The sequence below is a fragment of the Equus przewalskii genome, chromosome 23 (genome assembly GCF_037783145.1).
Source record: "Equus przewalskii isolate Varuska chromosome 23, EquPr2, whole genome shotgun sequence".
Lineage (NCBI taxonomy): Eukaryota > Metazoa > Chordata > Mammalia > Perissodactyla > Equidae > Equus > Equus przewalskii.
This window is the reverse complement of record NC_091853.1, coordinates 13,237,526-13,255,536: the sequence shown is the minus strand read 5'-3', so window position 1 is coordinate 13,255,536 and position 18,011 is coordinate 13,237,526. Positions and strand designations below refer to the sequence as shown.

Here is an 18,011-nt window from a genome sequence, read left to right as displayed (position 1 = left end):
TTGAAGCAAAAACACTGAGAAACCAATGTTTTGTGCTAAGGGCAGAAATATTACAGAAGAGCAAAAGGCTTGAATGTTTCTTTTTTTAAATTTTGAAGGCACAGATAGTTTACATCAATTCAGATTTTATATTACGTGAACTTAAATTCATAAAGCCACCTTGTTACACTTGTAACTAATCAAGTCTAGTGACTGGTTAGATTTTATACTTCTTTCAAAAACGTAATGCCCTCACATATTTCCTATCCAGATGCATACTAGCGGAGAACATGGGGAAAAATTCTCCAGATACAAGGACAATCCAAATGTTTACCAACCTCTGGAACAGAGTGCACTCTATAAACTCAGTTCTAGAGTATGAAATTAATATGAAAGTCCAACTAGTTAAGGACTACTCAAAGTGTCATTTGATTATAACCAGCTTTTGACACATGAAAATGTTATAAATTCACATTTCAGTGTCAACAAATAAAGTTTTAATGGAACACAGCCTGTTGTCCTTGGCTGTGTCCAATGGCACACATTACAAAGGCAGAGCTGACTGAGTAGTTGCATCAGAAACCATATGTCACCATCTGGCCCTTTAAAGAAAAAGTTTGCAGGCCTGACCAGTGGCACAGTGGTTAAGTTTGCGCACTGGCTTTGGTGGCCTGGGCTTTGAGGGTTTGGATCCTGGCATAGATCTAAGTGCCACGTATCAAGCCCTGCTGTGGCAGGTGTCCCACACATAAAATAGAGGAAGACGGGTACAGATGTGAGCTCAGGGCCAATCTTCCTCAGCAAAAAGAGGAGGATTGGAAATGGATGCTAGCTCAGGGCTAATCTTCCTCATCAAAAAAGAAAAAAAGAAAAAAGTTTGCTACCCTTGAAATAGAATAAAAACATTAAGACTGCAGTAGATTCACTAAAATCTAAAAAAGAACTAGACTCATGTTACTAAATAGGAAAGTGCCAACAAAAACTAAATATCTTTTCACACCCACCATACGGATAAAAGATACAGGCTAAAGGGCACTCTCATGTACAGACGAGAGGATATACAATACAGCTGCTTTGTGGAGCATTTGGCAATATCTAGCAAGGCAAGGCCGTGCGTATCCTATGAGCCTGTAATTCCACTTCTAGGTATACCCGCTGGAAAACTCCCATACAGCAAAACATTTACAAGACGTGTATTACAACAGTGCCGGAGGAGTTCACATACGTAATGAGCTTTACGTACCTTAACTGCATTCATTAATATGTAACGAAAATTACATAGATTAACTCCTCCGGGCACTGTTGCAATAAAAAAAAACTTCAAATGTTGCTATAAAATTTTGTTTCTTAACACAAGATGTGAAGCATGTATGACATAATGCTAACGTTTGGTAACTCACTTGGCATTCTTTTCAGCATCTAAAAGAGCTTGCGCCAGATCCTTGTGGGCCTTCTCTGCCTCCTTTGTTAATTTCATATCGTGTGCCTGGACCAGACACAGCTCCCTGAAATAGAGCAAACAGATTTTATACTCATAGTTGAAGACCTCCAAAAAGTTTCTACCCAGGAAATCAGATTTTATACTCAGGAATCTTCTCAGTTATCATGTGTACATCTCTTCCTAGTTTCTCTACCTCATAAAACAAATGAAGATATCTAGTGTACATTTGGATGGAATCTTGCCAGGTCTGGCAATGGAATCAGTCTGGCTAGAAAAGGTAGAACGAAGATGTGCGGGATCCTCTAGAATGGAGTAAAGGCGGATGTTGACAGGCAAGGCCTCCAGGCTGCTCCGTTGGACCCTCTGTCATGCCTATCCTATCCTCGTCATTCTTGTCACTAAATATCTTGCCACAAGGTTAGATGATCTCTAACCTTGATTGCTATACAATGCTTATTCTCTTTGGGATTTGAACCTTAACACCCTAATCATGGCATTGTTCTATAAACCTGATTAAGATAAACATCTCTGGAGTCGGCCCGGTGGTGCAGCGGTTAAGTTCGCACGTTCCGCTTCTCAGCGGTCCGGGGTTTGCTGGTTCGGATCCCAGGTGCGGACATGGCACCACTTGGCACGCCATGCTGTGGTAGGCGTCCCACATATAAAGTAGAGGAAGATGGGCACGGATGTGAGCTCAGGACCAGTCTTCCTCAGCAAAAAGAGGAGGAGTGGCAGTAGTTAGCTCAGGGCTAGTCTTCCTCAAAAAAAAAAAAGATAAACATCTCTACCTTGGAAGGAAGAAAAGGAGTCTTTTCCCTGTACATACACAGAGCCCTGGTTCTGTGTTAACCTGTGCAATCCATGTCTCTACATCTATATCGACATCTGCATCCAGTCCTTTTTGTTCTCTTGCTAAACGTGAAAAGAGAACAAAAGAGTCCTCACCATTAGCCATGCTACTTTCCCTGAATATTTTTTACTCTCTTTAGAGACACGGCTTTGCCTTTTGTTTTGTGTTAAAGGTAATCACAGTTTTTACCTGGTCAGTTCCTCAATAACATTCTTAAAATTGTACAATTCTTCTAAAATGCGCTGGTCCATCATTCGCTGAGTTACCAAGTCTTTGTAGAAGTCAATCATCTGCCGGGCAATTTGGTCAAGCATTTGTACATACCGCTCTCTGCATGAGGAAGAAGGAAAACAAGACACCATGCAGAAGAAAAGGAGCCAGAAAATACGTGAGAGAGAAAGTAATGCTAGGAAAGAAACAGTGAACATACATTCACAAAAGATATGTGGGAAGAACAAGATAGAAAAAGAAAGGGATCTATTCCTGCCATGCTCATACAAGTGAACGAATTGTGGAGAATTTTAGCCAGAGTCATAATTATTTGGGATATAATGTCTGAGATATAAAACCAAATAAGGACTTCTTTTATTTCTTCTTCTAAATTATAAACTCTATAATGATAGGAACCATGTCACAGAGTGCCTTGAGTATAGTGAGATTTTTATAAATAGTTGAATTCATGAATAAAATCACTTTTCTCAGGGCTGGCCCCATGGCCAAGTGGTTAAGTTCACGCACTCCACTTCCGCGGCCCAGGGTTTTGCTGGTTCGGATCTTGGGCGCGGCCATGGCACTACTCATCAGGCCATGCTGAGGCGGCATCCCACATAGCACAACTAGAAGGACCCACAACTAAAATGTACAACTATGTTCTGGGGGGCTTTGGGGAGAAGAAAAAATAAATAAAAGAAGATTGGCAACAAATGTTAGCTCAGGTGCCAACCTTCAAAAAAAACAGAAAAATTACTTTTCTCGAATTGACCGAAATGTAAAAAGATACCAACTGTTTAAAAATAAACAAAGACCTGAAATACAAGGAAGTCATTTCTTTTGCTTCTGAATAAATCCAAACAAAATATTTGGAAATGATCACAGATGATAAATTACAAAGACCATGACTGAGTGGTCTTCATTTATATTAAAAGTCATCTAGGTATTACACCCTAAGCCTGAGACCCCAGAATTATAACGTCTTTGAGTTGGAATGATCCTTTAGTTTAATCTCTCATCCACTGAGAGAAAGGATTATCCAGCCCTTGCTTAAACACTTAAAGTGGCAGGGAGTTTATTACTCAATATGCAGCTCATACACAGGGAAGTATCAACTTTACAAACATCTTCTTTAGGACTTCCCCTATTGGCGATATAGGGACGGTAGCTCCTACCACAACAAAATGCTGGCCACTATATTACTTTGGACCTACTGAGTCCACCATTCCACAAACACATCATGAATGTTTGTGGCAATCATCCTGAAACCTCATTGCTTATTCTCACCTGCTTTGTATTCTTAACTCCAACTTTACCCTATTTTAAATCCTTGGCTTTGAAGCTCTACTCTGATCCTATCTCTGGCACTTTGGAGTTAGTATTTTTGTCTCCCTAGTGTCTGACTCAACTTTTTTTGTGTGTGTGAGGAAGATTGGCCCAGAGTTAACATCTGTTGCCAATTTTCCTCTTTCTGCTTGAGGAAGATTCACCCTGAGCTAACATCTATGCCAATCTTCCTCTCTGTTGTATGTGGGACACCACCACAGCATGGCTTGGTGAGCAATGTGTAGGTCCATGCCCGGGATCCAAACCTGTGAACCCCGGGCTGCTGAAGCAGAGTACATGAATTTAACCACTATGCCACTGGGCTGGCCCCAGACTCAACTTTTCTTAAAGAATTTTGGCTTTGATTTGCCTGCCTGTCTCTTTCTGTTTAGACTTCCTGGGATAGGACCCCACCCTATTTCGGGCCCTAGAAGCTACCTCCTGAAATCAGCTGGAAGAGTCCCACGCATCCCTACCCTTCATAAGAGGAAGGTTTGGATACACTGTCAGTCATCTGGTTCCTTTGCCCCGCTTCCTCATCTATCCCACTTGGCTTTGCTCTTAGCTTGACAATGCAGACTTTAGCCTAGCCTCATTCTGATTTGATATTCTCCAGCTCTTGACGGTATTCCAACAACTTACTCCTTAGTACTCCTTAGTATCTAATCTTGACTAGTCTCTTATCAATGGTTTTGCTTCTAGTTTGTCAACACCATCAGAGAGGGGGACTCGGCTGCCATAAATCAGACAGTGGGAAAATAGGGCAAATTTCTATTATTAATTCCCTTTCAGGAGAGACAGATATTCAGTGAGATCTAATAATTTGCCTATGGCCCCATGGCAAGTAAACTGCAGATATGTAATTTGAACCCACTTTTATAATTCCACTATTCCTTTCAGCTTTTTGGAAAGTGCCATGGTCATAAGAAGAATTACAGTAATAACAGTATTTATCATCATCATCTATAACCATGATATATAGTGAGCACCTACTGCTGTGCTCTCATTTAAACACCACAAGCCTGTGAAGCATCTTAGTGCTTGACACAGAGTGGACTCTCAATAAACATTATTGACGAATGAAAAAATAGACAAATGAAAATTTTCGCAGTAGTTATTATCTTCATTTACATATGAGAAAACTAAGGCTCAGACTTTTACCAAGGTCACACATCTAGATGACGATTTGAAACCAGATTGGTCTGTCTCCAGAATCTACGCTCTTTCCACTATGTCACATAGCACTTCACTCCCAATCATAAAAAGAATATGGTATCAAACATCCAACAGAAATCACCTTAAGGAAGTTCGCCACTATTATATGTTTACTATAGAAAATATAATAGTAATACTCTTAGGCTCCTTACTATCAACAGAATAGAGAAGTGTACTTTGTGATCTTCTTGACAGCAGACACAAACCTAATTCTTACATAAAATCCACTGGGAAATGGGATACTCCAGTAGCAGCTCGAACCTGATTTTCGACAGCAGTTCTCCTCGATCTGCACAGTCCACGGTGACTTGTCGAATAAGTTCGTGAAATACTGTATTGTAAATGGTCTGTTCCTTCTTCAATAAATGTAGTAGTTTGTGCATCTGGCAAATGATAAATAAGATAATCAGTATTTATTACAGTTTTGTCAGTAAAAACCATTTTAGGTGGCAGGCACTCTAAATGTGAATAAGTTTTAGAAACACTTTAATTTATTTCACTTACATTTTCCTTTATAACTAAATATATATACAAAAATAATACATTATTTTTAAAAGCCTATGTCTAATCATGCACCTCTTTATGTGATGCACTGAGAAGGTCACAATATCACTTCTGTTATACCTGCCAAAAATACAAAACCGGAATCTAATCATGACTACACATCAGACAAGCCAAAATTAAGGAACATTCTACAGAATACGGGCTTGTGCTCTTCTGAATATTAAGGTTAAGAAAACCAAAAAACTGTTTTATAGTTGTCTAAAGGAACATGACAACTAAAAGCACTGTGTGATCCTAAGATCCTGAAATAGAGGGGAAAATAGCTATAAAAGCCATTACCAGGCCAATTGATAAAATTTGCAATTTGAATATGGACTATATTAGATAATACTATCATATCAGTGTTAACTTTTCTGATTTTGATGACTGTATTATGGATATATAAGAGATTGTCCTTATCCATAGGAAGTGTACTCTGAAATGTTTGGTGATAAAGAGGTATGATGTCACCAGCTTCCTTCAAAATGGTTCAGAAAAAACTATTCATATAGAGATATGCAGAGAGGGAGAGAGAATGATAAAGCAAATAGGAAACAATGTAAAAAATTGGTGAACCTGGGTAAAGGTTACATAGGAGTGCCTTATGCTAAACTTGTCTATTTCAAGTTTCAAATTCTATAAAAAGAAAAATTTATAAAACAAAAAAGAAATAGCCCTCATAAAGAAAAAAAAATCTATATCTATGTAAGACTGAAAGAGTTCTTTCACTAAGTACAAAATAAAAATTATAAGTGGTAAGAAAGCATGGTTTAATTGGCAGTGTTTTTAGTGGTACATAAAATAACAAGGGTCATATAATCAATGGTACCTTATAGTCAATGTAATACAATAATACTAACACTAACAATTAATTATACAGTGTTTACCACATGCCAAGCACTGTTCTAAGCCCTTTACATTCATTAGGTGATTTAAAATCTACAACAACCCTATGAGGTAGATACGATTATCTCTAATTTACAGATGAAGAAATTGAGGCGCAAATACATTAAATGACTTGCCCAAGGTCATCAGCTAATAAGCGGCAGGGCCAGCCTCCAGTCCAGCCACTCCACCTCCAGAGCGCACGCTCTCCCGCGCTCGGTTACAGTGACCTTTGCAGTTACCTTGGTGGGCCCTGTGTATTCCTGATTTTCCACACCAGCCCTCTCAAGCATAGTATCCATCACGCCATTCAGCTGGACCACTTCTATTCTTTTATTAGGTTTCCTAAAAGATTAAAGGTGGCAGACTTATGTGATTAGTGTTACAAAAAATAGGTCATCCTCAAATGGCAAAAAGATTATAATATGTATAAAGAAAGTGTACATAACATGGAACATTAATGGTATTTTAAAGCCTTAGACCTATATGTACTGATCTAGTTGGATATCAGTAATATAGTGAAAAAAAAAAAAAAAAAGTTGGGGCCGGCTGGTGGTGCAGCAGTTAAGCGCTCAGGTTCCGCTTCGGCGGCCCGGGGTTCGCCAGTTCGGATCCCAGGTGTGGACATGGCACCGCTCGGCACGCCATGCTGTGCGTGGCGTCCCACATATAAAGTAGAGGAAGATGGGCACGGGTGTTAGCTCAGGGCAAGTCTTCCTCAGCAAAAAGAGGAGGATTGGCAGATGTTAGCTCAGGGCTAATCTTCCTCAAAAAAAACACACACACACAAAAACAAGAAAAATGCAAGTAGTATGATCCTCTTTTTCATAAAATAAAATAATGCTCCCCCTCAAAAAATTCTATACACCTATGGTATAGGATTGTAAGAACATAGAAAAACTGTGGAGAGAGAAACACCACGCTGTTAATATTGGTTACTTTACAACGTAAGAGAAGAAGAGGAACAAAGGAGAGATAATAAGAAAAAAAAAGAATCAGCAAAATGGAGAAATACTAATGGTTAAATGTAGAATATAAAAGTATTTTATATATGATCCAGCAATCCCACTTCTCAGCATTTATCCAAAAGAACTGAAATCAGGATCTTAAAGAGATACTAGCACTCCCATGATCACTACAGCACTATTCACAATAGTCAAGACATAGAAACAACCTCAGTGTCCACCGATGGACGAATGGATAAAGAAGGTGTAGTGTGTGTATATATATATACACACACACACACACACATATATACACACATATATATACACATACAATGGAATATTATTCAGCCTTAAAAAAAGGAAATTCTGCAATATGCAACAACATGGATGAGCCTGGAGGACATTATGCTAAGTGAAATAAGCCAGTAACAGAAGGACAAATACTGCATGATTCCACTTACATGGGGGATCTAAAATAGTCAAACTCATGGAGTCAGAGAGTGGAATGGTGGTTTCCAGGGGCTGGGGGAGAGGGAAATGGGAAATTACTAACCAATGGGCATAAAGTTTCAGTCATGCAAGGTGAATAAGTTCTACCTATCTACGACATTGTGCCTATGGTTAACAATACTGTATTGAACACTTAAAAATTTCTTAAGAGGGTAGATGTCATGTTAAGTATTGTTACCACAATAAAATAAAATTTAAAAACAGAAAAAAGAAATTTGAAACTGTAAAAATAAAAGCATCTTATAGCACTTAAATATTATAAATATGCAAAAATTGAATAAATTGCAATTGGACAAATGAAAACATTGATTAGATAACAGAATTGTAGGCAATTATTGTCTTGGGGTTCTGCTGTAACTTTAATATTTTTTATGTAATAAAGTATCAAGAAAGAGGAATATATATGTATATAGTTATTCTTTCTGAGAAACACTTTCAAAAATAAACTGTACTTACATGGATGGGAAGAGCAATAGCCTATTTTCACTGTCTGTGAGGAGAGTAGTATATTTGCTGCAGTAAATAAGACAGGTAAATGTTATTATAAGAAAATTATCTGGCCCATTTATCACATGTCACAACATGACAAACTCAAGACCTCGTGGAAGTGAGAAGCTTGGAGGCAATCAGAAAGTCCATCATTTTGCACACAAGGTCACACCTAAATAGCCTTAGACATATATAGACACAGATGTAATAATATCTATCATATGTGGAACATTTTTTTAGTAAAGGAGCTTCAATCACATTCCTCAATATGTCACAATATGAACATTTCCTTGATTCATTTTAAAAAAACATAAATTTTCAAAGGTGGAAAGATGTTCTGAGAACACTGAAGTCAATAAAGTTAAGTGACTAAACAAGTTATACAATTAATAAGAAGCAGAGACGGAAACTAGAACTGAGCTTTCCTGACTCCCAGCCTCTCTCTCCTCTGGTAGTGCTTGTTACACCTAAATGAGTATCACCATTACAGCCACATGGTAATCCTTTAAATTCATTATTATTTATGTATCTTTTTTCTTCCCCTAGTTAATAAGCATTTCCTTTTGTTCTGCCCCTTGTTGGAATACCATTGGTTAATAAGGTCTATTTTCAGAATTTAGATCAGTGAAGAATCTCCAGGGAATATAGACTCAAAATAAAGTTTCAAAAATGAGTAGGTGAGAGGCACTAGAAGTGATGATACCCCAGGAGCAATGAGCACATCTAACATCCAGATCTTGTTTCCTAAGTACCAATCACCACTAAAAGGAATCAGTACTCCTTGTAGAAATGACTCAGAGCTCATTCCAGAGTTGGAGTTGGGAAATGAAAGACGAACCTGGAAAACTTGTTGAGCCAGAAAATAAGGGAACATTCAAAGAATGATAGTGACATGTCCAAAGAACACAAGAGCCAGCTCAAAGGAGCTGGCATTGGCCAAATCTGGAAAAATGTGAACACCAAAATAAATAAGAATAAAGAAAAACCACTGAATAAAATAGAAATCCATGAGTCTATATGATAAAATGCCAACTAATAAATATAGCAGAAATGATGGAGCTTAAAAAAGTCATCAAAAAGATCTATAACTAGTGGGTTGCTAGGAAATATACAATAAAGTATTTGGTGATAAATGGTCATGATGTCTCCAATTTACTTTTTTTTAAAAATTGAGGTCATAATAGTTTATAACATTATGAAATTTCAGTGGTACATTATTTGTCAGTCACCATAAATATGTGCCTCTTTACCCTTCATGCCTAGCCCCCACCCTCCCTCCCCTCTGGTAACCACTAATCTGTTCTTTTTGTCCATGTGTTTGTTTATCTTCCACATATGAGTGAAATCATGCAGTGTTTGTCTTTCTCTATCTGCCTTATTTTGGTTAACATAATACCCTCAAGTTCCATCCTTGTTGTTGCACGGGATGATTTTGTCTTTTTTTATGGCTGAGTACTACTCTATCATGTATATGTATATATATATATATATACACACACACACCACATCTTCTTTATTCATTCGTTCACCATCATTCTATGGCACTTGGGTTGCTTCCACATCTTGACTATTGTGAATAATACTGCAATGAACATAGGGTTGCAAAGTCTCTTTGAATTGTTGACTTCAAGTTCTTTGGATAAATACCCAGTAGTGGGACAGCTGGGTCATACGGTATTTCTATTTTCAATTTTTTGAGAATTCTCCATACTGTTTTCCATAGTGGCTGCACCAGTTTGCATTCCCACCAGCAGTGTATGAGGGTTCCCTTTTCTCCACATGCTCTCCAATATATTTTTTTCTATCTTGGTAATTAGAGTCATTCTAACACGTGTAAGGTGACATCACATTGTAGCTTTGATTTGCATTTCCCTAATGATTAGTGATGTTGAACATCTTTTCATTTTCCCATTAGCCATCTGTATATCTTCCTTGGAAAAATGTCTGTTCAGATCTGTCCACTTTTTGACTAGGTTTTTTGTTTTTTTTGTAGTTGAGTTGTATGAGTTCTTTGTATATTTTGGAAATTAACCCCTGGTCAGATACATGATTTACAAATATTTTCTCCCAGTTGGCAGGTTGTCTTTTGATTTTGTTCACGGTTTCCTTTGCCTTGCAGAAGCTCTTTAGTCTGAAGAAGTCCCACTTGTTTATTTTTTCTTTTGTTTCCCTTGGCTGAGTAGACATGGTATTAGGAAAGGTACTTCTAAGACTGATGTTAAAGAGTGTACTGCCTATATCTTCTTTTAGGTGTCTTATGATTTCATGTCTTACCTTCAAGTCTTTGATCCATTTTGAGTTTATTTTTGTGTATAGTGAAAGATAACGGTCTACTTTCATTCTTTTGCAATGTGGCTGTCCAGTTTTCCCAACACCATTTATTGAATAGACTCCTTTCTCCCTTGTATGTTCTTAGCTCCTTGGTCGAAGATTAGCTGTCTGTAGATGTGTGGTTTTATTTCTGGGCTTTCAGTTCTGTTCCATTGACCTGTGTGTCTGTTTCTGTGCCAGTACCTCCTGTTTTATTGCTACAGCTTTGCAGTATATTTTGAAGTCAGGGACTGTAATACCTCCAACTTTGTCCTTTTTACTCAGGATTGTTTTAGTATTTGGGGTTTTTTGTTGCCCCATATCAATTTTAGGATTCTTTACTCTATTTCTGTGAGGAATGTGATTGGGATTCTGAATGGGATTGCGTTGAATCTGTAGACTGCTCTAGGTAGTATGGACATTTTAATTATGTTTATTCTTCCAATCCATGTGTATGGAATGTCTTTCCATTTTTTATGTCATCCTCGATTTCTTTCAATAATGTCTTATAGTTTTCATTGTATATGTCTTTCACTTCCTTGGTAAAATTTATTCCTACATATTTTATTTTTGTTGCAACTGTAAATGGGATTGTATTCTTGAGTTCTCTTTGTAAGTTTGTTATCAGAGTATAGAAATGCAACTGATTTTTGCAAGGTAATTTTGTACCCTGCAACTTTCCTGTAGTTTTTGATTATTTGTAATAGTTTTCTGATGGATTCTTTAGGGTTTTCTATATATAAAATCATGTCGTATGCAAACAGTGAGAGTTTCACTTCTTCATTACCAATTTGGATTCCTCTTATTCCTTTTTCTTGCCTAAGTGCTCTGGCCAAAACCCCCAGTACTATGTTGAATAAGAGTGGTGAAAATGGGCACCCTTGTCTTGTTCCTGTTCTCAGAGGGATGGCTTTCAGTTTTTCCCCATTGAGTATGATGTTGGCTCTGGGTTTGTCATATATGGCCTTTATTATGCTGAGGCACTTTCCTTCTATAACCATTTTATTGAGAGTTTTTATCATAAATAGATGTTGGATCTCAAATGCTTTCTCTGTGTCTATTGTGATGATCATCTGGTTTTTATTCCTCATTTTCTTAATGTGGTATATCACATTGATTGATTTGCAGATGTTGAGCCATCCCTGGGTCCCTGGTACAAATCCCACTTGATCGTGGTGTATGATCTTTTTTAATGTATTGCTGTATTCAATTTCCCAATATTTTGTTGAGGATTTTTGCATTTATGTTCAGAAGCAGTATACACCTCTAATTTTCCTTCTTTGTGTTGTCCTTGTCTGGCTTTGGGATCAGGGTGATGTTGGCCTTGTAAAATGTATTAGGAAGTGTTCTGTCTTCCTCAATTTTTTGGCATAGTTTGAGAAGGAGAGGTACTAAATCTTCTTTGAATGTTTGGTAGAATTCTCCAGAGAAGCCTTCTGGTTCTGGACTTTTTTGGGGGAGGTTTTTGCTTACTATTTCAATCTCTTTACTTGTGATTGGTCTATTCAGATTCTCTATTTCTTATTGCTTCAGTTTTGGGAGGTTGTATAAGTCTAAGAATTTATCCATTTCTCCTAGAGTGTCCAATTTGTTGGCATATAGTTTTTCATATTATTCTCTTAGAATCCTTTGTATTTCTGTGGTATCCATTGTAATTTCTCCTCTGTCATTTCTAATTTTATTTATTTGAAGCTTTTCTCTTTTTTCTTAGTGAGTCTGCCTAAGGGTTTGTCAATTTTGTTTATCTTCTCAAAGAACCAGCTCTTAGTTTCATTGATCCTTTCTACTGTTTTTTCAGTTTCAATTTCATTTATTCTGCTCTAAGTTTTATTATTTCCCTCCTTCTGCTGACTTTGGGCTTTGTTTGTTCTTTTTCTAGTTCTGTTAGTTGTAGTTTAAGATTGCTTATTAGACATTTTTCTTGTTTGTTAAGGTGGGCCTGCATTGCTATGAATTTCCCTCTTAGGACCGATTTGTTGCATCCCACATGAGTTGGTATGGTGTATTTTCATTTTCATTTGTCTCCAGATATTTTTTGACTCTTCCTTTAATTTCTTCCATGATTCATTGGTTGTTCAGTAGCATGTTGTTTAGTCTCCACATGTTTGTCACTTTCCCAGCTTTCTTTTTGTAGTTGATTTCTAGTTTCATAGCCTTATGGTTGTAAAAGATGCTTTCTATGATTTAATACTTCTTAAATTTACTGAGGCTTGCCTTGTTTCTCAACAGAAGGCCTATCTTTAAGAATGTTCCATGTGCACATGAGAAGAATTTGTATTCTGCTGATTTTGGATGGAGTGTCCTATATATATCTATAAACTCCATCTGGTCAAGTTTTTTGTTTAGTTCCACTATTTCCTTGTTGACTTTCTGCCTGGATGATCTATCCTTTGATGTAAGTGGGGTGTTACAGTCCCCTACAATTATTGTGTTGCTGTTAATATCTCCATTTGGGTCAATTAATAGGTGCTTTATGTACTTTGGTGCTCCTGTGTTAGGTGCATATATATTTATAAGTGTTATGTCCTCTTGGTGGAGTGTCCCTTTTATCATTATATACTTCTCCTCTTTGCCTCTGATTGTCTTTTTTATCTTGAAGTCTACTTTCTCTGATATAAGTATGGCAAAATCTGCCTTCATTTGCCATTACCTTGGAGTATCGTCTTCCATCCCTTCACTCTGAGCCTGTGTTTGTCTTTAGAGCTGTGTTTCCTAGAGGCAGGATATTGTTTGGTCTTGTTTTTCAATCCATCCCACCACTCTGTGTCTTTTGATTGGAGAATTCAATCCATTTACATTTAGAGTGATTATTGATATATGAGGGCTTAATGCTGCCATTTTATCACTTGTTTTCCAGTTGTTCTGTATTTATCTTGTTTCTCATCCTGTGTATTTGGGATTGCCAATTCAGTTTTCTGGCTCTATATGATGGTTTTCTCATTATTTATCATTTGTGTCTGTTCTGATTTTTTTTAGTGGTTACCATGAGGTTTGTATAAAATATCTTGTAGATGAGATAGTCCATTTTCTGATAGAATCTTATTTCCTTAGTCTAAGCAGGTTCCATCCCTTTCCTCTTCCCCATCTAAGTTATTATTGTCTCAACTTATTCTGTTTTGTGTTGTGAGTTCATGGTTAAAATGAAGTGATTATAGTTATTCTTGATGTTTTCCTTCCCTTTATCTTTAATGTTATAATTAAGTGTTTGCTAATCTGTTCTGATAGAGAGCTGAAATTTTCTGATTTTGTCTGTCTATTTATCTCCTTGCTTAAGGCTTTGAAAATCCTTTCTTTTTTTTTTTTCAGGGATGAGGGCCTTCTTGATCATTTCTTGTAGCAGGGCTCTTGTGGTGATGAACTCCCTCAGCTTTTGTTTATCTGGGAAAGTTTTTATTTCTCCATCATGTCTGAAGGATATTTTTGGTGGATAGAGTATTCTTGACTGAAAGCTTTTGTCTTTCAGAATTTTGAATATATTGTTCCACTCTCTCTTAGCCCATAAGATTTCTGCTGAGAAATCTGCTAAAAGCCTAATGAGGGTTCCTTTGTAGGTTATTTTCTTCTGCCTTGCTGCACTTAATATTTTTTCTTTGTCATTCACTTTTTCCAGTTTTACTAATATATGCCTTGGATAAGGTCTTTTTACATTGATGTAATTAGAAGTTCTATTAGCTTCTTTTACATGTAATTCCAGCCCCTTCCCCACGTCTGGGAAGTTTTCAGCTACTATATCTTTGATCAATCTCTCTGTTCTTTCTCACCCTCTTCTCCCTCTTGAATACCTATAATCTTTATGTTGCATTTCCTTATTGAGTTGGATATTTCTCAGAGAATTTCTTCATTTCTTTTTAGTCTTAGTTCTCTCTCCTCTTCCATCTGAAGCATCTATTTTCTGTCCTCTAAATTGCTAATTCGGTGCTCCATAATATCAGCTCTATTATTTAGGGAGTCCAGATTTTTCTTTATTTCATTCATTGTGTTTTTCATCTCCAACATTTCTGATTGGTTTTTCCTTAAAAACCAATTTCTTTTGTGAAGAATTCCCTCTGTTCATTAATTTTATTCCTGATTTCATCAAACTGTCTTTCTGAGTTCTCTTGTAACTTGAGTTTTTTATGATAGCTATTTTGAGTTCTCTGTCATTTAGACTATAAATTTCTGTTCCTTCAGGATTGATTTCTGGGTGTTTGTCTGTTTCCTTCTCATCTGGAGTATTAATATACCTCTTCATAGTATTTGATGGGGTGGATTTGTGCCTTTGCATAATGATGGTATCGAGCTGCAGATTCCATTTGCCACCACTGGGGAGGCAGCAGGAGCTGTGTATGCTGAGCCCACCATGATCCCTGTCTTCTGTGCCTGTCTGAGACTGGGCCACTCCTTGGGACTACAGTGGCCCTGTGGGCCCTCCCACTGAATGGGAAAGTGATCATGCGGGGGCTCAGGGCTGCTGCCACCTGCTCCCACAGTCCTACTGAGACATGTTCCCCACTTTGGGGCTGTAGCAGTACTATGGGCTTTCACAGCAGCCAGGAACCCAGTCAACCAGGTGCACAGATCCACCACTGTGTCCTCCTAGGTCACACTAGTTCTTGTGCTTGGTTGGTGGGGTCTCTCCACTGGTTCCGAGTCTGGGCCACTCCCTGGGGATGAGGGCAGCACTGTGGGCCCCCCCACCAGATGGGAAACTGATCACACAGGGACTCAGGGCTGCTGCCACCTGCTCCCACAGTCCTGCCAAGATGCATTCCCCAGTTAGGGGCCACAGGAGTACTATAGGCATTTGCAGTTGCTGGGAACTCGTTCACCTGGATGCACATATCCACCACACCAACTGTTGTGCTTGGTGGGTGGGGCCTGCCCACTGGGTCCAAGCCTAGGCCACTCCATGGGGACTGGGGCAGCACTGTGGGCTCTCTCACCAGGTTGGAAAGCAAGCATGCAGGGGTTCAGGGTTGCTGTTACCTGTTCCCACAGTTGCACTGAGATGCACTCCCACCCTCAGGGCTGCAGCAGTGCTACGGGTGCTCCAGCTGGGAGAGCAGTCTGACACATGCACAGGTTTGCTAGGGGCCAGAGAGTGCTCACCTATCTCTACTACCTCTCTGGGGGTAGTCCATCCATGTTCAGATGTATAGCTGCACATGTCTCTCAGGAATCCTATTGTGCTGTGTGGGGTGTCCTCAGTTGATCAATGAACATCCATTTAGTGGTAGTTTGAAGGGGGAGACATAAAGGGAACAGCTCACTCTGCCATGTTGCTGACGTCACTCTTGTCCTCCAATTTACTCTTGAATAGTTTAAAAATATATGTGTGTGTGCATGCACATGTATATTAGAGCAAAAGAGGAAAAATGTAAACACTCAGTGAGTCAGGATAAAGGGTACATAGGAGTTCCTTGTCATATTTTTGTAACTTTTTTATAATCTTGAAATTATATAAAAATAAAAAGTTACCCAAAAAATTAGTTCCATTTAGTTCTCTTTGGAAAAATATTGTTCTGAAACCCACCATCATAAGGAAGTGCCATGTAACATATGTATTGGATAAGGCAAAAAGAGTGACAGCTTCTGGATATTTTATTATAACCTTAGTCCAAAGTTCTAGTTTGTTAAGATCCCATTTTTAATCACATAAACACGAATCAAAGAAAACTTGAGATGACTAGTCTGCAGTCTTGACCTAAGCCCCAGAGCGTGTATTATGAGATTCCAGCTTAGAGGGCTACTTTCCTTTGTCTCCATAGTCATTGTTCAAAACCATTCCTAAAGAGGCATAGTCAAGCATTCAGAACAAAGATCTATTTTTGTTCTTTTTAACTTTTTATTGAGTTAATGATAGGTTACAATCTTGTGAAATTTCAGTTGTATGTTATTGTCTGTCAGTTGTGTTGTAGGTGCAACCCTTCACCCTTTGTGCCCACCCCCCACCCCACATTTCCCCTGGTAGCCACTAATCTGTTCTCTTGGTCCACAGGTTTAAAGTCCTCATATGAGTGGAGTCATACAGAGATTGTCCTTTTCTATCTGGCTTATTTCACTTAACACAGTTCCCTCAAGGTCCATCCATGTTGTTTCAAATGGGACGATTTTGTTCTTTTTTACGGCTGAGTAGTATTCCACTGTATATATGTACCACATTTTCTTTATCCAGTCATCTGTTGATGGGCACTTAGGTTGCTTCCACATCTTGGCGATTGTAAATAATGCTGCAATAAACATTGGGGTGCACAGGACTTTTGGGATTGCTGACTTCAAGCTCTTTGGATAGCTACCCAGTAGTGGAATAGTTGGATCATATGGTAGTTCTATTTTTAATTTTTTGAGGAATCTCCCTACTGTTTTCCATAGTGGCTGCACCAGTTTGCATTCCCACCAGCAGTGTATGAGGGTTCCTTTTTCTCCACAACCTCTCCAACATTTGTTACTATTTGTTTTAGTTATTTTTGTCATTCTAATGGGTGTAAGGTGATATCTTAGTGTAGTTTTGATTTGCATTTCCCTGATGCACAGCGATGATGAACATCTTTTCATGTGCCTATTGGCCATCTGTATATCTTCTTTGGAGAAACATCTGTTCATGTCTCCTGCCCATTTTTTGATGGAGTTATTTAATGTTTTGTTGTTGAGTTGTGTGAGTTCTTTATATATGATGGATATTAAGCCTTTGTCAGATGTATTACTTGCAAATATTTTCTCCCAGTTAGTGGGTTGTTTTTTCGTTTCAATCCTGTTTTCCTTTGCCTTGAAGAAGCTCTTTAGTCTGATGAAGTCCCATTTGTTTATTCTTTCTATTGTTTCCCTTGTCTGAGAAGACATGGTGTCCGAAAAGATTCTTTTAATACTGATGTCAAAGAGTGTACTGCCTACATTTTCTTCTAGAAGCCTTATGGTTTCAGGTCTCAGCTTTAGGTCTTTGATCCATTTTGAGTTTATTTTGGTGAATGATGAAAAAGAATGGCCAATTTTCATTCTTTTACATGTGGCTTTCCAGTTTTCCCAGCACCATTTGTTGAAAAGACTTTCTTTTCTCTATTGTAGGCCCTCAGCTCCTTTGTCAAAGATTAGCTGTCCAGAGATGTGTGGTTTTATTTCTGGGCTTTCAATTCTGTTCCATTGATCTGTGCACCTGTTTTTGTACCAGTTCCATGCTGTTTTGATTACTGTAGCTTTGTAGTATGTTTTGAAGTCAGGGATTGTGATGCCTCCAGCTTTGTTCTTTTTTCTCAGGATTGCTTTAGCAATTCGCGGTCTTTTGTTGCCCCATATGAATTTTAGGATTCTTTGTTCTATTTCTGTAAAGAAT

At 38.1% G+C, this 18,011-nt stretch overlaps 1 protein-coding gene across 10 annotated transcripts in view; it reads right to left on the bottom strand.

Annotated features, from left to right (window-relative positions):
• Nucleotides 1-18,011, bottom strand: part of AXDND1 (axonemal dynein light chain domain containing 1) — an 81,046-nt gene that overhangs the window by 51,853 nt on the left and 11,182 nt on the right. For 6 of the 10 annotated variants that reach the window (XM_008543497.2, XM_070591696.1, XM_070591695.1 and 3 more), the window contains 5 exons: nt 8,363-8,419; nt 6,692-6,794; nt 5,283-5,404; nt 2,460-2,600; nt 1,380-1,484 (listed from right to left, as the gene is read on the bottom strand). In XM_008543497.2, coding sequence (XP_008541719.2) covers nt 1,380-1,484; nt 2,460-2,600; nt 5,283-5,404; nt 6,692-6,794; nt 8,363-8,419 — 528 coding nt within the window. The remainder of the gene's footprint in view (nt 1-1,379; nt 1,485-2,459; nt 2,601-5,282; nt 5,405-6,691; nt 6,795-8,362; nt 8,420-18,011) is intronic. The other 4 variants (XM_070591692.1, XM_070591697.1, XM_070591694.1 and 1 more) reach the window with 2 other exon arrangements.